Source organism: Oncorhynchus kisutch, linkage group LG11, assembly GCF_002021735.2.
Source record: "Oncorhynchus kisutch isolate 150728-3 linkage group LG11, Okis_V2, whole genome shotgun sequence".
Lineage (NCBI taxonomy): Eukaryota > Metazoa > Chordata > Actinopteri > Salmoniformes > Salmonidae > Oncorhynchus > Oncorhynchus kisutch.
Window position 1 is genome coordinate 62,266,500 of NC_034184.2, and position 22,434 is coordinate 62,288,933.

A 22,434-nucleotide genomic window follows, 5' to 3' on the forward strand; every position below is an offset into this window, starting at 1 on the left:
GGCTGGCTGATGAAGTGAATGAGTAAGCAGGACAAACACAGACAGAGAACCTGGCTCTCTCCACTGTGGTACAGTGAGAGGAAATGAACTGGGAGTAAATGAACCAGTGAGATGATCGAGAGGCCAAGAAGAGTGAACAGGATTTTATTAACATCTATTATTGAGCGGGCTGAGGTAAGATGGGAACATGAGAAAGAGAGGGAGGAGGAGGAGATGCAAAGGAGATAGCTGAGGAGAAGATGAGAGGGAGAATAGTGGTGGATGTGTGTGGTGGTTGATGGATGAGGCTGAAGCAACAGTGGTCAGGCAAAGAGAGCCAACTGGTGTGAGACAAAGACATGTTCAGGCAATATATTGTGTGTGTGTGTGTGTGTGTGTGTGTGTGTGTGTGTGTGTGTGTGTGTGTGTGTGTGTGTGTGTGTGTGTGTGTGTGTGTGTGTGTGTGTGTGTGTGTGTGTGTGTGTGTGTGTGTGTGTGTGCGTGTGTAAAATAGCCCCTTTGTTCCAAAACTCCAGAGGAAATAGTCTATTGTCTTCTCTTTCCTCATCCCTCTGTTTGGTTGAGATCCTCAAGCTAGTCTGGACTTGTCCACAAAGAGATTGCATTGGCACAGATGGTTTGGGAATGGTTACTAGATAGATTTCATTAAGTTATTGAGGATTTGGTTTACAGTTGAAGTCGGAAGTTTACATACACTTCGGTTGGAGTCATTAAAACTCGTTTTTCAACCACTCCACCATTTTCTTGTTAACAAACTATAGTTTTGGCAAGTAGGTTAGGACATCTACTTTGTGCATGATACAATTAATTTTTCCAACAATTGTTTACTGACAGATTATTTAACTTATAATTCACTGTATCACAATTCCAGTGGGTCAGAAGTTTACATACACTAAGTTAACTGCGCCTTTAAACAGCTTGGAAAATGGCTTTAGAAGCTTCTTATTGAAGGTGGAGGTGGAGGTGTACCTGTGGATTGGTGGAGGTGTACCTGTGGATGTATTTCAAGGCCTACCTTCAAACTCAGTGCCTCTTTGCTTGACACCATGGGAAAATCAAAAGAAATCAGCCTAGACCTCAGAAAATAATTTTAGACCTCCACAAGTCTGGTTCATCCTTGGGAGCAATTTCCAAACGCCTGAAGGTACCACGTTCATCTGTACAAACAATAGTATGCAGGTATAAACACCATGGGACCACGCAGCCGTCATACCGCTCAGGAAGGAGACACGTTCTGTCTACCAGTGATGAATGTACTTTGTTGCGAAAAGTGCAAATCAATCCCAGAACAACAGCAAAGGACCATGTGAAGATGCTGGAGGAAACAGGTACAAAAGTATCTATATCCACAGTAAAACGAGTCCTATATAGACATAACCTGAAAGGCCGCTCAGCAAGGAAGAAGCCACTGCTCCAAAACCGCCATAAAAAGCCAGACTATGGTTTGCAACTTCACATGGGGACAAAGATCATACTTTTTGTCGAAATGTCCTCTGGTCTGAAGAAACAAAAATAGAACTGTTTGGCCATAATGACCATCGTTATCTTTGGAGGAAAGAGGGGGAGGCTTGCAAGCCGAAGAACACCATCCCATCCGTGAAGCATGGGGGTGGCAGCACCATGTTGTGGGGGTGCTTTGCTGCAGGAGGGATTGGTGCATTTCACAAAATAGATGTCATCATGAGGATGGTAAATTATGTGGATATATTGAAGCAACATCTCAACACATCAGTCAGGAAGTTAAAGCTTGGTCGCAAATGGTTCTTCCAAATGGACAATGACCCCAAGCATACTTTCAAATTTGTGGCAAAATGGCTTAAGGACAACAAAGTCAAGGTATTGGAGTGGCCATCACAAAGCCCTGACCTCAATCCTATAGAAAATGTGTGGGCAGAACTGAAAAGGCGTGTGCGAGCTAGGGGGCCCACAAACCTGACTCAGTTACACCAGCTCTGTCAGGAGGAATGGGACAAAATTCACCTAACTTATTGTGGGAAGCTTGTGCAAGGCTAACTGAAACATTTGACCCAAGTTAAACAATTTGAAGGCAATGCTACCAAATACTAATTGGGTGTATGTAAACTTCTCACCCACTGGGAATGTGATAAAATAAATAAAATCTGAAATAAATAATTCTCTCTACTATTATTCTGACATTTCACATTCTTAAAATAAAGTGGTGATCCTAACTGACCTAAGACAGGGAATTATTACTAGGATTAAATGTCAGGAATTGTGAAAAACTGAGTTTTGGCTAAGGTGTATGTAAACTTCTGACTTCAACTGTACATGTAAAACATAAGGTGGCTGAGGAGACGAATGACTGTTTCAGATGAAATACAGTACATCTTGACTCCATCTAACACAAGACAAAGGACACAGAGGTACTTGACTCGCTTTAAGGTTGCTAGTACATTTGCGTGAAAGACCTTGTCTCAACACCAACACCATCTCCAGGTCTAGGAAGTGGGCAGCTAACGCCACTATCGAAAGCTACAGCCTGCTAGAAAAAAAAGGACAAGGTAAATATGACTGTTAAAATTACATTCTGATTTATGTCAGTGATATTAACCAAAAACCTATTTCCATTAACCCAGTCCAGAGATTTATCATGGGGATGGGCAATTTATGCAGTAAACTTGCATAAGAAGCGAGTGATATTCATGTATAAGTCCTCCATTGATGAGATGGAGGGAAATGGAACATTAATAAATCATAGGGCTGGCTGCTGCATCTTGTGCACTTGATCCAATAGCGTTGTCCCCCATCTTTCTGTCCCCGTTCCATCATTCAGTATTAGAGTCAAGGGCCTAGAAAGCCAAGATGGCTGCTCGGGGCATAGGATGTTATTGAGTTTGAGGCCTAGTGAAATGAATGCATCCTAATGAAGAAAATGATCAAATCCTCTACATTCAGCCACATCCACATCAGTCTTTACTCAAGCTCCCAAGCCTACATTCTTTTAAAAAACAGTGCTATCTAGAACCTAAACATTTTTTTTTTCCGGCCAGATGTCCCCCATAGCAGAACCCTTTGAATAACCCTTTTTGGTTCCAGGTAGAACACTTTTGGGTTCCATGTAAAAACTCTTTCCACAGAGGGTTCGATGTGGAACCCAAAAGAGTTCTACTTAGAGCCAAAAAGGGTTCTCCTATGGGGACAGCCCAAATAACCCTTTTTTCTACAGAGTGTACCAACCGGTGTAGGGGGATAATAGTGTGAGATGTAGCCTACAGTACTGCATCCTATATCCACCAGACCAGGCTAATCAATCATAGAAGAGAATCCACTTAGTGTGTGTAGTGGAGAACAGATCAGTGGATATCCCTCGCCTAGCTATGTAATCAATCATGAGAGAGAGACACTCTCACACTCTCTCTCTCTCTCTCTCTCTCTCTCTCTAACTCTCTCTCTCGCTCTCTGAAGGATAAATCTCCAGTCTGCCTATGTGGCAGGAGCCCAGTTGTGCTGCATCATCAGTAGTCGGTCGGTCAGTCACAGCGTTTCATTTAGCAAATCCCAGGAAATCTGGCATTCCCCAAAATAGGTCCTATAATACGCAACATCCTCCCATCGACAACATTCAATCCCCGGTGGCTGTTCTGTAGGCGCTATTTCTAAACTGCACAGCACAGTTTACCCTCCCCAAATCCTCACCTTCACCATTAGTAGGTCAAATCACTAAACTGACCTAAGATCAGTGTCTAAGGGGCATCTTCTCCAAGCTTAACACGCACATCATTCACTATGATGCCACAGGTGCAGATAATCATATTATCACATCATTAGCTGCTGGTGTATAGGCTAAACATGCATGGGTTGATATTGTATTGTAAACACTGTGGGCACTGATGCATAGCAGTTAGCGATTAAGGATGCCCTCAACGCCCAGTCCCCTATGGACTGTGTTAAGGATCGTTTATACTAATTGCTAATATGGTGCGCCGCGGATGCTAAGTCCATGGGATGCTCTGTGAGTCCACACGGGAGTTAGGAGGGTTGTCTCTACAGCATCGATCAGAATACCAATAAGGTTCCATCTCAAATCTAAAAAAACTCAAACTACACATGCACGCACACACACAAACATAGCCAGCAGCATACCACCCTGCATCCCACTGCTGGCTTGCTTCTGAAGCTAAGCAGGGTTGGTCCTGGTCAGTCCTCCCAATGCCAAGGGCATCCCAATGCCCAGGGCAGTGATTGGGGAGATTGCCCTGTGTACGGTGCCGTCTTTCGGATGGGACGTTAAATTGGCGTCCCGACTCTCTGTGGTCACTAAAGATCCCATGGCACTTATTGTAAGAGTAGGGGTGTTAACCCCGGTGTCCTGGCTAAATACCCAATCTGTCCCTCATACCATCACGGTCACCTAATCATCCCCAGCTTACAATTGGTCATTCCTCTGCCTTGTAACTATTCCCTAGGTTGCTGCTGTAAATGAGAATGTTATCAGTCAACTTACCAGGTAAAATAAGGGTTAAATAAAAACACACAAACACTCAGCTCATATTTGTAAATAAAGCTTGACGGAGTCGAATGAAAGTAGATGTTGGGCTTCTTTTGACGATGTGATTTGTGGAGAAGAGCCTGTGCATTTCACCTCATCTTTAACATGCTATCTGAACAGACCAGATCAACAGATCAAACTGATGAGATTCTTCACAGCAGGGGCACAAAAAGCCCCTTATCCCCAGTCAGACCAGTGGCGGGATTTGATTATCAAGCCTGTCCATGCTATTCCAATTATGACCTAGCTGCAGTAGTCAATAGGCGTTACTGATGTCACCTACAATATAGTATGTGATCTGACAGTTGATTGGTGAGGAGGTTGTATTGGTATTCGTAAGTCTCTCTGGATAAGAAAAACATTTCGACTCATCAAAACAAGGGACTGGTTTTCCATCCGTTTTCCAGTTTAATCCCCAGTATGGGTCCGGGGAATATACAATGGGATGAGGGTCAAATCATACAAATAAAAATGTAAACAGCATCTCTCCTTTAAGTTCAATACATTTATTCAAACACACTTATTTCTAGCAGCTATGTGCAATCACCCTTAATGAACTCTGTTTTCAGGTTAGGAACTATTCTTGAACAACAATTGTTTTCAGTCGGGAATGAAACAAACTGTCAGTCAGAGGTCTAAAGAGAGTGCATCTTTAAAAGTGGTGTCAACAGACAAATTCCACTGGTCTGCTGGTTGGGTGTGCCCGGCCCGCCTGCCAATCTATGGGGGAGAGTGGTTATCCCAGGGGGCTGAGGGATAGATGGGGCACATCCTGTGGACCGCTGGGACTGGGGGTGGGGGGGGTGGGGGGGGGGGGTTACGGCGGCACAGACGTGAGCTCTGAGAGATTCTATGGTACCGTTCCAAAAAGTACCCTATTCCCTACTTAGTGCACTACTTTTGACCAGAGCCATAGGCCCTGGTCAAAACTAGTACACTATATAGGGAATAGGGTGCCAGTTGGGATTCATCCTATCACACAGTGGGATAATATCTTCCTGTTTGAATGTTCTGTAAAGCTTGTCAGATTAGGTTACCCCCCCCCCCACACACACACTTTTTACAACACGGACATGTTTATCCCAGATCCCATATCCACTCTGTCAGAGACCTGAGGAATGAGAGACAAGGAGGATAGAAAGGCCCTCTGATGTTTACTGGGGTATTGATTTAGTAGGACAGTAGTTGCCTGGTTGACTGGGGGCTGAAACAGCAACTGGGCCACAGGTCCGGTCGGTTTAAACAGGAAGGAAAGACATAAACTAGGAAGTTATTCGGGCTCTGGGGAGAACATTGAGTCACGAAGACTGAGAAAAACAACGCAATAAAGTAGACCGGCAGCACTGTACCGCTCACACGTAATGTATAAGTTATTCAAGATATTACGGCGGTGTTATGACATTATTACAAGCACAATGTAGTGCCACAATAGAACCCAACCAAAAGGCGAGGAGCGCGGCCCTGCAACTCAGATTAGGGAGATTTCTCATAGCTTGCAAATCACTCTAAACGCTCTCACAGATAAGCATTTTACGAGCTGACGTCACAATGTCATTTGCACTTGAGTCAAGGAGAATTGCCGTACTGGGTAGGAATTGGATTGAGGACAGAGGGCAAAACAAACGTTTTCTGAAAACAAACAGGAAGTTTTCTGTAGCTTCAGGTGGGCCTGTACAGACAACCATGTTGAGACATGGAAGGAAAGAGAGAGTACAGAGAAGAAAAAACACCACAGGAAAGAAGGATTGGGACCAAAGGAAATGGGAGTACAGTGTGATAATATCCTGATATCATCCCACTCTCTGTGCTCTCTGAAACCCCTCTCCACAACCAACGCTATAGGCCAACTCATAAAATGAACAAAAATTAACTCCCAAGAATTCTCAATGAGCATTGTTCAATTCAGTTGAAATTGACCCAAACTCTGGTTTATATTACGATAATTGTATTTGCCAATTTATTTATTTGGCCAACCTAAATTTGACCTTATCTGAAAGACACACATACACAGGTAGGAGAGGGGGCTCCCACACTGGGCACCCATGGAGCAATTGTTGTGGGGTGCCTTGCTCAAGGACACAATGGCAGGCAATGGCATCTAGGATTTGATACCAGCAGACCCCTCCAGACCCGGGATTCAAACTGGCAACCCTCCAGTTGCTACAGTAGCTCCCCTCTCTAACCGCTAGGCTACATGCCTCCGCTGGCAGGTACAGGCCAGAATGAGAAATGAGAATAGACTGTTGTACAGAAAGGCAGCAGGAGTCTCTGGTGGGCTTCCCTGTCTAGACATAAGAACAAGGTACCTAGGCTACCCCCCCAAAATAGCACCCTATTCCCTATATAGTGTAGTACTTTTGAACAGGGTAGTGCAGTATATAGGCAATAGGGTGACATTTAAGATGCAGAGAGTTGCGTGTGAAGAGTCTGGGGAGAGGCAGGCCACAGCTGTGACTCACACAGCACATCTAAGTGAAAAATACCACCTGGACTGTCAATGTTGTGTTCCACAGAAAACTGATGAAACCTCTCAAAAAGAGGCGACAGATCATTTGGTACGAAGAACCACACGGTACCAAAAACAAACGGCAAAATGAGAAAAAAATTATAATCATCTCATTCTATGATTTCACATATCCTACATTTCTGAGCCAGAGAATGCTAAGAAATAGGTTCCATTATTTCCGTGGCTGTACCCTGTTCTCAACCCAGCACCACTGGAGAACATAGTACAAGCATTGGAACACTTTGACTGGACCATCTGTTCTTGAGTATACAACAGCATACCCTATAGGAGGCCTCCTGAGCAGTCAACAACCTTCATGTAACTGCTGTGTGATATGATTGAGTTAGATTAGTCAGGCCCAGCCTTTAACCCTTGTTGCTCTGTTCTGGGCCATGGGGCACAGGGTGAATCATATCATAGTAGATATGAGCAACCTGCTCCACTAACAGCCTGTGGTAATGTCAGTGGTTCAGCCTGACCCCATGTTCCACATTCTGCTCTGGACACCTGCCAGATATTCACCCCCCCCCCCCCCCCCCCCGGCCCTGCTAATATTCTTAGAATGTTCATCAGCATATACTGTATGATATGATTATGTAACGCAGAGATAGATAAGGATGAGTAACACTATGCGAGTACAATACCCGTTCTCTGTCTACATGGAATCGGCTGAGACTGTGTTTTGAAGGTCCTTTTCTTGTAGCTGTTATCAGCACTGTTATTGTGCCTTCACTTTAGCTGTTTTCTGTCTCACTGGACTCTATTCTACTGGCCCTTACCTGTGGCTAATGTGCAGTTTTACAAGTTTGGCTAATGTACAGTAAGCCCGTAGCTTAGTTATGTCACGTGTGCTATGAGTGTCAGTAATGGTTTGACTGTATCCTATCTCAGCTATGAGGACCCAGCCATGTCTACTCACTCAGCAGCTGGCGGCGCAGGACCTGCAGGCTTCTCTTCATGGTATCATGTGGTCCGGCTCCTCCTCCACAGTGCTCATGGTTCTCTGTGGAACACAACCAGACCAGAGAGACAGACTGAGATACGGCACCGCGGTCAGGAAGCACGGTCAGACACTGATGTGATTAGGTGAGGACATAGGGGGGGGGGGGGGGGGGGGGGGGGGGGGGGGGGGGGGGGGGGGGCGAGAGAGAGACAGAGAGAGTAAGAAAGAAGAGAGAGTGAGAGAGAGAGAAAGAAAGAAGAGTAAGAGAGAGAAAGAGAGAGAAAGAGAGAGAGAAAGAGATTGATCACATAGCCAGGTGAGGGGATATCCATTGAGAGACAGAGAGGACAGACAGAGAGACTGATATAGAGAGAAAAATACAGCCAGTGACAGATCAGGACAGACAAGACGATGTTTACAATTCCCAGTCAGGTCACAAACAGGAAAGAACTCAACAAACCCCCCCCCCCCCCCCCCCCCCCCCCCCCCCTCTGACAACAATAATAAATATTCACCATGACAGGCATAAATACTTAGCCATGGAAAAGTAACATAAATCAAGGTTGGATTAGACCATTAATGTACAGGGGGGTCATTGTGTATTTGGCTCCTGAACACTGGCTATGTATGAAATGCAGTACGCTGCACTCACTGCCTAGGCTGGTCAGTAAAACCAATCATGGGTCGTTAAACATTGATCAGTAGGGCGTGTAGTGTGTACTGAGCTATATATCACTAGACTGTATGCTAACTTCCACGTGTAGTCTTTAGAAGTGACAGAAGTGATAGTACCTTGATAAATGAAAGGAAGGCCCACACGCGCGAGCTGTGCACACACAAATTATTTTCACCTCTGGAAAAGCTTGCCTGTGTATGTGTGTGTGTGTGTGTGTGTGTGTTTGTGTGTGTGTGTGTGTGTGTGTGTATGTGAGAGAGAGAGATTGTATTTCCATGTGTTGCCCTGTCTTTGGGGAATAAACACACCTTCACGTCCCCTAAGGTGAATCCCCAATGCATAAATAATCTGGTGGCAGTGGCGAGTGTGAAATTGGATTTGTGCCCCCTAGGACGACGGGGTCTGTATGTGGGCAACCTGTGGATACGTCCCAAATGGCACCCTATTTCCTATATAGTGCACCACTTTTGACCAGAACCCTATGGGCCCTGGTCAAAAGTAGTGCACTATAAAGGGAAAAAGGTTCCACTCGAGACGCACCCTGTCTTTCTCTGAAAGCGCAACGCAATGAGAGGGGAAAGGATAAGCAAACAAGCACAGCAACACTGATAATTTCATAATGTATTGTTCCTTATGAAAATAATCACTTTCATAAAAGACTGGATTGAAATACGCACGCTGCAGGCTGCAACTCAATTACCAGTCATATTGATATTTGGCCAGTCGAATGCCAAAACAAGAGACTGGCCCACCGTGAGAATGCCCATTTTGGGCAAATTTCATTGGGGGTTGTCTCTCTCCTCTCCTCTCCTCTTTTTCTCTCTCCCTCCTTTCCCTCTCTCTCTCTCTCTTCTCACCTCCCTCCTTTCCCTCTCTCTCTCTTCTCACCTCCCTCATCTCTCTCTCTAACCCTTGCTCTCTCTCTCTCTCTCTCTCTAAGCCCTGCTCCCCCCCCCCCGCTCTCTACCTCTTTCTAGGTGCATAAGCATCATGCTCCAGGGCTAATGAGCGGAGTGGCGGTGAGTGTTTAAGGAGTACAGCTGAACCTCTCCAGTGTCCACAGTGATTACACATCATCACCCGTACTGGCTACCAGAATACCTTTCATTCACACAGGGCAGAGGAGGTGGAAGAGGAGGAGGAGGAGGAGGAGGGGGAGGAAGAGAAAGAGGAGGGGGAGGAGGGGTGAGCGGTGAATCATATCCACCTGCTATGATGGCACATTAGCTACAGGTGCGTGCCACGACTTGTCCATACACAGAGAGAGCGGGAGAGCGAGATATGTGGAGAGGCTGTGGATTTAACTACGATAGAGGAAAGGAGAGTATGGGAAAAGCCCCTCAGACCCCGGGCAGAGTTCGGCTAGACACAGAGAGTAAGAGAGAGAGAGATGATGTATTATGTCCTTAAAGTCCAGGAGCTGGATAGGACAAATAGTCCAGAAACAGAGGATTACGTCCGGGTTGAAATATGACTCAAGATACCTACCCAAAGATGTAAACACGGTGAGTAAATCACCGATCAACACAGATACCGTTGGTCTGTGTCTTTTCAGTAATGTCAGGGACAGCTAGCAGCTCCATGGTATTCCAACATTTTACAGGAGAATAACAAACGAACCACTGCATGGCAACTGACACACATACCCACACACACACACGCAGAGTGTGGCCATTGCCATGACAACACTAATAGTACATTGTATTCAAATCTCCTTCCCGAGGACAAATGGGACTCCATCAGAGAGAAAAAAATGCAATAATCCCATCATTTCTAAGAGAGAAAGACTAAATAAAGCACTCACCATTGGGACTGGGAGAATATGACTTTCAGAAACAATCCCTCTCCTCATAGCAACGCAGCGGTCTTTGTGTTTGGGCTCATGTTGACAGCCCTTTGGGTCCCCAAAATGCCTTTGCTGCTGCTGCGACTTGGAGAGTGCAGCTCTGAATAGTGAACCTGGAGGGGCGCACAGAGTTTAAGCCCCAGCCAAGGTCACTCGAGACGGGTTAATGAAATAAATCTGTCACTCTGTCGCCACCAGGGTGCAAGCGCGCAAGGATAACAATGCCTTTACATTTTGGACTTCCCTCTATTTTACTGTAGGGGTCTAGCGTCTAAGGATCTGGCTCGGCGCCTGCATGAAGCTGCACCTTCCATAACGAAGGAGGAAAGAGGGCGAGGAAGGAGGGAGTAAGGGAGTCACTGAACGAGTGGACAGGGCTGTGCTCTCATAACAACCCACAGATAACCCAAAGACCTAATCACACTCGTTTATGGGAGCTGATATTTTCCTCCCTCCAATGCGATGTTCTCACGGCTAGGTTCATCTGCTGGTTCCAGCTGCATTTGAATGAACACACTGTCTCAAATGGCACCCTAAGGGCACTACTTTTGACCAGGGCCCTACGGGTTCGGTCAAAAGTAGTGCACTGTGTCGGGAATAGGGTGCCATTTGGGACGCAGGCACTGTGAAGGCGGTCGGGAAATGGAGACATGCTCCTGAATTCCTTACACAGATTCAGGGAGTCAAATCTCAGTCATAAAGTAAGACAAATCTGAGAAAATGTGGAGGTGTTACATTGACTTCTTTCTTTCTTTCAGATAGCTGAAAAACATTATAGAGGTAACAACTTTCCCATTTCTCCACCATTTTAATATCCAAACTCACTGTGGAGTTATAAATAGGTCCATTTACAGTAAGGCCACCATGGCAGCCCCAAGGGACAAACAATGTGTCAGTCCCAAATTGCACCCTATTCTCTATATAGTACACTCTCAACAGTGCACTACCCATAGGACTCTAGTCAAAAGTAGTGCACTATAAAGGGAATAGTGTGACATTTTGGAAACAGACCAGTTAACATTAGAGGAGTGGATTTACAGTGGACCTCATTGGCATAATCTCAAGGGATTTGGTGATTGCAACAACACTGTGATGTCTATCTCGATCTCCTCCTCCCAGCAGACCAGACAAAAGTGAGGCGCCTTCATGGCATTCACCCTTTGATTATGTTTCTTTCGCTCCTTTGACGGGAATCAGTAAACAGTTCCTGATACCTCCTCACACATCAGGCCTTGTCCCTCCATGTGTTTCCTGTGCTGTTGTTGTTGGGGCTTTGGGGCCTCAGAGGGCCTCAGTTTGGGCTGTGGTGACTTAGTAGTGCTGAGCAGTGATGTCTCTGGGGCCCCTCCTCCCTCGCCTTCCTCCCCTCAGTCTTACTTGTCCTATTAGTGACCTCACAGTAGACCAAAGGCTGCTGGGCTTTCATAACAGGAATTCAAGTAAGACCCTGCTGAGGCTGATCCCCACTGGGCAATAGACCAGGGGCCTGATTACAATGAACAATTCCATTATGAAACAAATAACACTTATTCTTCAAGCATGAGCCACAACAACAGCTGGGGCCAGTGAGCAGTGACTCAACCACAGAGCAGCCGATTGGTTGTTGGTGCCCCTGGAGTACTGCTGCGATCACTTAATTGGCTGGCCAGTCAGACAAAACAAATGTAATGTTTACTACAGTATCGATTTGCTCCAATAACGGTCCCTGGTGATATAGCACCAGGTATTTACCGCAAGCTCTATAGAAAGAAAGTATTGGTTCTTCTGTATCCCATTTCTCCTCTCCACCACACCAAATGTGTATCTGCAGGATGCTATGGTGCTGAGTCACTGTCAGTGCTGTGAGTAGACGCTGCCGACCATGGCCCTGATGGCAGGATGAGTTGCGGTTGCTGTGTCATGCAGGCTGGTGGCGGTTGGTGTCGGCTGCGCGGGTCATCAATCAGCGCCACCAAGTCCCCCCCACCCCTGCCGCCCAGCTAATACATGGCAGGCCATTAAAAGGAGTGTCAGCATGACGTTCACCTCACCACAGGGGGGAGGTGGGAACACATCATTACTTCCTGTCACCCTTACTGACTAACTGGTCTGGCTACATGAGTCTCACATACTGTGCTGTACTGTCTGTCTGTCTGTGTGTCTGTCTGCACATCTCCAAAACCAGTCCACACCCTTTAGAGTAAATGGATAGAAAGCAGTAGAAACAGCTGTTTTATAACGTTGCTATAGTCCCCTCATAAGCGGCTCGTACGTAGCAACTCTGTGCTAATCGTACAAGAAGCGTATCGTAATAGCCACAGTAATTAGTGCGCAAAATGCCTCTGCACGAACATTAATCACCAAGAGACACCACTGCCATAAAACACAACCGTTACAACCCTGTTCCACATTCACGGAGCTGTGGCTGTCAATTCCCATTCCTCTCCCTGGGTTAGAGGCTAAGTTAACATCAGTAATGCAAGGCAGAGCAGTGTAGCACCAGAGATGACACACCTGCCAAAAGCAATGCGTGTGACATGGAGCATGGCAGAATAGTGAGTGGGCACCTGTTTAGTGTGTGCGTCAGTGTGTATGCGGTCTGCTCCTCAGGCTGACTCTGCCAGCTGAGCTCTCATAACCACCCATCCACACACACATACCCCCCACACACACACACACACACACACACACACGCACACACATACACACACACACACACACACACACACACACACACACACATGCATTCACACACACTAAAAGAAATGATGGGAAAGGGGGATCACCCTGAATGTGTCTCTTACTCATTCACTTGCCTCCACTCAGTAAAAGCCACAGCGGCACTTGCCTGCAGTAGAAAGGAAAGTTGAGGGGAGTGCAACAACAACATGTTCATCCTCCCCATGAATCACTAGCCAAGCCTGTCCTCTGACTAAGACCATTCATCAGGGGAACTGTGACCATGGTCCTGGGTGCGTCTGATTCGTCTCACACTATGGTTTCAACTCCTGCTGAGCACCTGCACAGTGCCAAACTCCTGGAAGCTGTCAACCATTGTACCGGTGCCTAATCACCAAATGACTTTCGACCTGTTGCCCTCATGCCACTGCTGGCCAAATGCATGGAGAGGGTTGTCAGGGAGCACCTTACCCTGTCACCCTGTCAACTGGACCTGCTACAGTTTGCCTTTAAGGCACAGAGTGGGACTGTAGGATAGTACCCTGACCTTGGTGAACATGGTGTCTAGTCACTTTCAACATGCTAAATCATATGCACACATATTTATTTATTTTAGTTCAGCTTTCAATACAATGCAAATATACACTGCTGAAACGACGACTGGACCTGAACGTCAACGGTGGCCTCGCAGGTTGGATCAAGGACTTTTTAACTGACCGCCCACAGAGGGTTCTCCTGAACGGGGCCCTCTCTGATGAACTGACCCTGTACACAGGGGCGCCCCAGGGGTGTGTCCTTTCACCGCTGTTGTTCTCTATCTACACTCACGAGACAAAGACCCAAAGGAAACAATGTGAGCCTTTGCAAGAACGCAGAAGACATGGCTGTGGTGGGACTATTTTTTAAAGATGCTACGTCAGACGGGGACAGCTGTTTTAAACAGGCCAACAACCTTCAAGAATGGTGCCGGTTAATTGCCTTCCACATTAATGTGGACAAGACAAAGGAGCTGATCATCAATGGCAAGGACCTGCCAATGTCCCAACAACTCTCTCTGAACAAGCAACCAGTGGAGGTGGTTGAGTGTTTTAAATATCTAGGGACACAAATTGATTAAAAGTTGGGATTTACAGAGAATGCAAAATGTATTTTTTTTAAGGCATGCCAGTGCCTGTTTTAATCAGGAAATTGAAGGGTTGAAGGGATGTTCTGGAGAAGTTGTACAGCAGTCAGGTGGAAAGCATCCTCACGTTCGATATGACAGTCTGGTATGGCAATCTGAGCGTGAGGAGCAAAAGCAAACTGCCCAGAATAGTAAACACAGCCAGCAAAGTAATCGGTCGACCACAGGCCCAGTTGAGCAGTCTGTTCCACCAGGTAACCAAAAGGGAAGGCACTGGCTGTCGTTGACGACCCCTCCCACCTACACCCTCACGTTCGAGTGCTTCCCTCTGGCCGGCGCTTCAGAATGCCCATGGCCAAGAAGAACGCGTTCAAACATTCATTTGTGCTGTTGGACGACTAAATGCAACATCAAATGTATTGGCATATGCACTTATCTATTTCTCTATTTTAACAGTGCAGGGCAGCGGTCAGTTGTGAGTAAATGTATCAAAGTCCTCTATGTTTTTAGGTTATGCAGTATGATGGGTTGACTGGTTTAAATGTTTGTTATGTGAGAATATATATGTATTTGATCCTTTTTAATGTAAGGTGATGCCAAAGAAAACTTGTAATCCTGGATGGACAATAACGTTTTATTCTATTGTAAGGTACAGCTCCCATAGACTTCAAATAGTATTATGGTTAGCCACAAAGATGATGCTGTGGACCTTAATAAGATGACCAAGCAGGGTAATAGGGCATTCAATTGGGAAGGATGGGGCTCCCCCAGAGTGTAGACGGACAGTGTCACTATACAGTGAACAGGGTGTCATCGTGAGTGACACAGGCTGCAGTTTGTCTGGAACACACACTTTAGTACAGGGGCCACAAGGTGACACACACATATGGGGGCCATGGGAAGGTCACTCTGAGTTACCGTTACATAAGGTGTCAACCCTCCCTGACTCACTGACTGACTGAATAACAGACCCACTGCATGCCACAGAATGGCAAACGATCGCAATGATCTGCAGGCACATTGCCAACACCAATAATGGGATATATATAGATATAGGCATGGGTGCAAAGACACACACACACACATACACTCAGTGTGCTAGTCCTATTATCAATCTCTGACATTAATCTGAGACGCGCAACATCCAGACATAGCATGGCTGTCATTTAAAGGGAAAATGTATTTTCACAAACATGCCTTCTGTCCCTTTGGAGTTATTAGGCCGAGCGATAAAGACAGAGATCGGGATGCAGGGCGTCTCTCTCTCTGGCAGCGTCTCAATCGTAAATACCTCTCTCCCTCGATCGGTCTCTCTTTCTCCCTTCTCTTTCATCTCTCTCTATCCCCATCTTTCTCCCCCTCTCTCTATCTCCCTCTCCTCCACCTTGTATCTGTCCTTGTGTGACCCTGCAGACAGTAATGATACAATTGACTGCTGCTGTGTTGTGCTGGTGCTGCTGACTAACAGTAAAGTGAAGCTAGCAGCGCGCCACGTCCCGCTACGCCTGTCACAATCACTAAGAAAGTAATACCACAGAAAAATAGAGAGCGTGGGGCTGACACCTAAATTCACCACTTTACACAAAGCGTGATGACGCCTGTCAGAATTTCCTGGAGTGTCTGGGTAGCATCCCAAATGGCACCCTACTCCCTGCATAGTGCACTGCCTTTGACCAGAGCCCTCTGCACTATGTGGGGAATAGGGTGCCATTTGTGATGGAGACTCAGTAGTCTGTCCCTGAAACGGTAGGCACAGCATGCACCCTGGAGAGTGTGAAGACAGGAGCATTTAAAGTGAAGTATTTCAGAGTCGAATCTACTTCTGAGACTACACTAGACAGGAGTGAAGTGAACATGAGTGTATTATAGCTCAGCAAAAGGCAGAATGACAACATCGAAAGACAGAGAGCCTGGGTAGGAGCTAGCATCGCTATATAGGCTAGCAAACACTTGTGTCTGATATGAGGCTCCCTGTGGGAATAGCCTAGCTAGCAGTGGAATTTTACAGCTGCCCCAACGCACCATAGAGTCGTCTGATATTAATATCTTCATCTTTGATCACCAAAGGGAGGCTTGTAATAAGAAGGCTCCCATGGGGGCAGAGGGTGGCGCACTAAAAAATAAACAACATCCACAAAAAAGCAGTCTGCTTCGGTCGAGATGAAAAAGTACAATTATAAACTGGGTGGTTTGAGCCCTGAATGCATTCCATGGGTATGACAAAACATGTATTTTTACTGCTCTAATTACGTTGGTAACCAGTTTATAATAGTAATAAGGCACCTTGGGGGTTTGTAGTATATTGGCCATATACCACACCTCCTCGGGCCTTATTGCTTAAGTATATGTTGTCTGCAAAACGCTTTCAGAATGATATAGCTAGAGAGAATCACTCGATTGGAGAACTTGCTGTGCTTATTGTGAGGTATTTTACTCACTTTTGCTTTATTCCCACCACTGTTCATGCTGTGTCTGTCGATTCATGATGAAGGGAATAAGAATTATGTTGATAATCTAATTGACTTAATTTCTCCCATCCAAGTGAAAGATGAAGTTCCAGAGAGAAGAAAAGAGGAGAGAAATAATTCAAATCTCCAGACAAATAACTCAAGGAACCAGAAGACGGATGCTTCCAACAGCTCTCAACCTTTAACAAACGCATCAACGTGCGATTAGAACAGATGGTGTTTCCTCTTGTCCCTTGTGTAAAGATTTCTGAAGCAAAGGGCAAACGTTTCAGCTCTAGTCTAGTTCAAGATGAGCCCCCTTACACCCAGATTGTCTAATCGTTAAAGTTCATAGCGTTGGCTGGATCTGCCAGACAGACAGACATGTCAGAAAATGGATTATTTGACTAGGTCGCTCAATGAGACCTTAGTAGGAGATAACGAGCAAGCATGTAACCATTTACCCTTGATCTATCCAACGCCTGGCCGTCCAGTGTCCGCAGCTACTCAGCTGTGACAACTGCTTGATTGGCACTTTGAATATCCTTTATGCAACAACCCAGCGGATTGGTGTAGGTGTTGTACTTCGTATGCAACGGTTGGTTGACTGTTAGAGGTGTTGAGCGTGAGCTAGAGTTGACATTTGAGGCTTGGTTAGCTGCATAAGCCCGGGAGTTTCTATACTATGTTCCTCAAGCTTGGTTCTTAGGTAGTGGGGGGCTGTGGGTGACGGAGTATCTGCAGTGGGACTGCTTCCACTCACAAACCTACTGTGAGAGGTTTGTGAGTGGGAGAGGTTGCGATAGCGCTTCACTATGATCTGATCTTATAGCGGTAAACATGGTTTAAAGTTGCCGTCTAACACTCCATCTCCCATCTCCCTTTGGTCTTCTCTCCTTTACAACTCCTACTTTCATCCGTACGACCGCCTTCTTTCATGCTCTCTCTCTCTATCTCGCTCTCTATCTTCCATAGACAAGATTGATGACTCCATGTCCTAACTCTCTGTTGTATTGACTTCAGAAACGACTTGTATTGATGCTCAGAAACGATCATTAGCTGACATGTACAGCAGCAATGCTTAAAAAAGAATCATACTAGGACATGCACCACTTCTGGGACTTTAACATCACAGCACCAAACATCACAGAAAAATCCTCTTTGAAATGTGCAGTTCATTCTTCATAACTGTCTGGCAATACCAAATCATGGAATCACAAGGATGTCCTAAAGAGGAACTATATGTCAGCCTCTGGTCAGACTCCTAAACTTCTTCACACATTTTATTATAATGTATTATCTGCTATTTGACCTGTTTAGGGGAATGTATATATAAAAAATATAAAAAACGGAAATATCACATTTACATAAGTATTCAGACCATTTACTCAGTACGTTGTTGAAGCACCATTGGCAGCGATTGCAGCCTCAAATCTTCTTGGGTATGACTAGGGCTGTTGCGATGACCGTGTTACCGCCACACCGGTGGTCACGAGTCATGAAGGCAGTCAAATTCCATGTGACTGTTTAGTCACGGTAATTAGGCTCTGATGCTGCTGACGGTCATTAGTAGCCTGCAAAATGCCTGGTACTCAGCACTCTATTGTCCCTCTAATCACTCTGACATCAATGCAAATTGTTTTTGAAAATCTTATCAAACACTTCATGAGAGCCCATGAGCTCATTTTGCACAATATTTCAATAGGCTATGCAATTGCGTGAGAAAACAGAGTGATGGCCTCTACTAAAAATAGGAGGATCAGCTTTCTATAGGCTAGGCCTACTGTCACGACTCCGACCGAAGGACACTCCCCTTCCCGTTCGGGTGGCGCTCGGCGGTCGTCGTCGCCGGCCTACTAACTGCTACTGATTATTTCCTCCCCCTCCTTATGTGTTGATTGTGTGCACCTGTTTTGTGTTAGGTAGTAAGCTTTATTAGTCAGCCGACCCGCAGGGCTCCTTGTGCGGGATTAATTATTGTGATCGTCTGTTTGGTGTACTTATGTGCACGTCTATGGGTTTTGTGTTTTCCCATTTTGTGGTTTTTCCCTGGACAGTTTAAGTCCCCCTGTTTGGGGCATTTGTTTGTTCAGTACGCCCTGTGTGTTTGTGAGGGTTGGCTTTATGTTCAGCGTTTTCTCAGTGCATTAAAATAGCACTCCCCTGAACTCTCTGCTTCCTGCGTCTGACTCCTCACCCACTACACTCAGACCGTTACACCTACTATATTTATTTCTCAACTTTCCTAATATTAAGCACATTGTTATATATATTTACAACAGGAGTATAGCGTACCTGGCTGGCATGAAAATAAACCATGGGGAAAAGCGTCCTCCATTCACTATTTAAGTGCAGAGATGACAATGTGTACTGCTGACCCTGTTTCGATACAGGTCCATGATAATGGTCCATTCTAAATCTAAACAAATTTCACACATTTAGTATATGTAAAGACAAGATCAAGAATAGTCTGATGGGTGACAATATTAGCCTATCACTTGTGAATTATATATTATAATGTAGCCTAGCCCATAGGCCTATATGTTTTGATAAGGTTTGTATCACAACTAAAGTAACTAACTTCTTAAAATGAAGCACATTAATCTGCTTCACAAGAGGTGTAGAGCCTAACTGGCAAACATAAGCAGCGAGTGAGTTTCAAGTTTGGGGAAGATCATTTCCACTATAAAAATGCATCTTTATAATAAAAGCATTACATGCATAATTGCATTTGCGGTCACTTTTGATAATGGTGTTTTCCGCTAATGGAACATTGGCACTTATAACCTACTGCCATGTGTGCATTGCTGCGCTTATAATGTGAAGAAATAGCCTAATAGTTTATCAACATTTTAAGCCAAACGTTCTGATCTGTTGCATCAGCCACATTGCGCACATGGTAGTAGGCTATCTATTGCATCCTACAACTGTCCCAGACTATGTTTGGAATATTTATTTCTCACACAGAATAGGTTGACCTTTGTACTATGGGGGATAGTAGATTGACATAGGCTAGTGCTTTTGCTGCTCGTTAGGCCTACTCATTTTGTTGGCTGACGAAAAGTAAATGTGGACAGTTATCTTCAATATGCACCTCGGAATTGAATAAGAACACACACAGTTGCGTCCCCGATGTGCCTGTCTTCACTTGTAGCCTGTGAGAAGTGAAGGTGATGGAGCACGCACAATGGCCACTGGCCGAAAAAGGCATGGATTTTTTTAGGGTGCATTAAGGCCACACAAAGTGGATGCCGCTGAGAAATTCTAGGCATAATCAAGTGCTTGTCAAATTGTGAATGAGTGACTGATGCAAAGCAAAGCTCGGCCTTTCATTAGAGTCACATCATGCAGCCTTACAATGTATTAAAAATCGAATCATATAGCCCAACGTTTGTAGAACAACTAAAGTTACATTAACAACTCTAAATTAAGCATATAGGAATACCTATTTCTTTGTTAACCGCTCAACACAGAATATTTTTATTTATTTTATTTCACCTTTATTTAACCAGGTAGGCTAGTTGAGAACAAGTTCTCATTTACAACTGCGACCTGGCCAAGATAAAGCATAGCAGTGTGAACAGACAACAACACAGAGTTACACATGGAGTAAACAATAAACAAGTCAATAAAACAGTAGAAAAAAATAAAAGAGAAAATAAAAGAGTGTATATACATTGTGTGCAAAAGGCATGAGGAGGTAGGCAAATTATTACAATTTAGCAGATTAACACTGGAGTGACAAATGATCAGATGGTCATGTGCAGGTAGAGATACTGGTGTGCAAAAGAGCAGAAAAGTAAATAAATAAAAACAGTATGGGGATGAGGTAGGTAAATTGGGTGGGCTATTTACCGATGGACTATGTACAGCTGCAGCGATCGGTTAACTGCTCAGATAGAAGATGTTTAAAGTTGGTGAGGGAGATAAAAGTATCCAACTTCAACGATTTTTGCAATTCGTTCCAGTCACAAGCAGCAGAGAACTGGAAGGAAAGGCGGCCAAATGAGCTGTTGGCTTTAGGGATGATCAGTGAGATACACCTGCTGGAGCGCGTGCTACGGGTGGGTGTTGCCCTCGTGACCAGTGAACTGAGATAAGGCGGAGCTTTACCTAGCATGGACTTGTAGATGACCTGGAGCCAGTGGGTCTGGCGACGAATATGTAGCGAGGTCCAGCCGACTAGAGCATACAGGTCGCAGTGGTGGGTGGTATAAGGTGCTTTAGTAACAAAACGGATGGCAGTGTTATAAATTGCATCCAGTTTGCTGAGTAGAGTATTGGAAGCTATTTTGTAGATGACATCGCCGAAGTCGAGGATCGGTAGGATAGTCAGTTTTACTAGGGTAAGTTTGGCAGAGTGAATGAAGGAGGCTTTGTTGCGAAATAGAAAGCCAATTCTAGATTTGATTTTGAATTGGAGATGTTTGATATGAGTCTGGAAGGAGAGTTTACAGTCTAGCCAGACACCTAGGTACTTATAGATGTCCACATATTCTAGGTGCACATTCCCTCAAATCGTTTGGAGAAAATATCCTTTCTATTTGTTTCAGCTTTGCTCAATTGTATTCTTCATACTATAAAATAATGTCAGTGTACTAGTGAACTAGTGTAGCCCAAAGCCATTTGAAATAGCCAGATTAGGACAACTCAGAGTATGCCATTTTGATCTTCTGAAATAGACTACATTTTCTTCATATCATGCTTTTTTAGACCTGTCTAAAATAAATAATGGATTTATTGTGAAGGTGTAGGTTATATTACATGGATTTAGGAAGACTTTTTAAAAGTAGATGTTCCAAAGGTCTGCATCAGTGGCTTGTAGGTTATGTGTGGAAGCCGGAAGAGGCTAAATGTGTTTATGTTAATTAACGGTCAATAACTGTGAGCCCAACAGTTATTTGACTGATAATCACTTGATAATCACTGGCTGACAACATTTTGTGACTGCCACAGCCCTAGGTATGACGCCTCAGTGTTGGCACACCTGTATTTGGCGACTTTCTCCCATTGTTTTCTGCAGATCCTCTCAAGCTCTGTCAGGTTGGATGGGGATTGCGCTACACAGCTATTTTCAGGTCTCTCTGGAGATGTTAGATCGGGTTCAAGTAAGGGCTCTGGCTGGACCACTCAAGGACATTCAGAGACTTGTCCCGAAGCCACTCCTGCCTTGTCTTGGCTGTGTGCTTTGGGTCATTGTCCTGTTGGAAGGTGAACCTTCGCACCAGTCTGAGGTCCTGAGTGCTCTGGAACAGGTTCTCATCAAGGATCTCTCTGTACTTTGCTCTGTTCATCGTTCCCTTGATCCTGACTAGTCTCCCGGGCCCTGCCGCTGAAAAACATCCCCACAGCATGATGCTGCCCCCACCATGCTTCAACGTAGGGATGGTGCCAGATTTCCTCCAGACGTGAGGCTTGGCATTTAGGCCAAATAGTTCAATCTTGGTTTTATCAAACCAGAGAAGCTTGTTTCTTATGGTCTGAGAGTCCTTTAGGTGCCTTTTGGCAAACTCCAAGCAGGCTGTCGTGCCTTTTACTGAGGAGTGACTTCCTTCTGGCACCTCTACTATAAAGACCTGATTTGTGGAGCGCTGCAGAGATGGTTGTCCTTCTGGAATGTTCTCCCATCTCCACAGAGGAACTCTGGAGCTCTGTCAGAGTTACCATCAGGTTCTTATTCTCCTCCCTGACCAAGGCCCTTCTCCCCCAATTCCTCAGTTTGGCC

The 22,434-nt window shown here is 45.2% G+C and overlaps 1 protein-coding gene across 4 annotated transcripts in view; it reads right to left on the reverse strand.

Moving 5' to 3' along the window:
- The window catches only part of tmem108 (transmembrane protein 108), a 59,113-nt gene that overhangs the window by 10,803 nt on the left and 25,876 nt on the right, over positions 1-22,434 (reverse strand). For 2 of the 4 annotated variants that reach the window (XM_031836071.1, XM_031836069.1), the window contains exon 2: positions 7,936-8,019. In XM_031836071.1, coding sequence (XP_031691931.1) covers positions 7,936-7,975 — 40 coding nt within the window. In that variant the 5' untranslated portion in view covers positions 7,976-8,019. Of the gene's footprint in view, positions 1-7,935; positions 8,020-10,439; positions 10,812-22,434 lie in introns of those variants that run through there. The other 2 variants (XM_031836070.1, XM_031836068.1) reach the window with 2 other exon arrangements.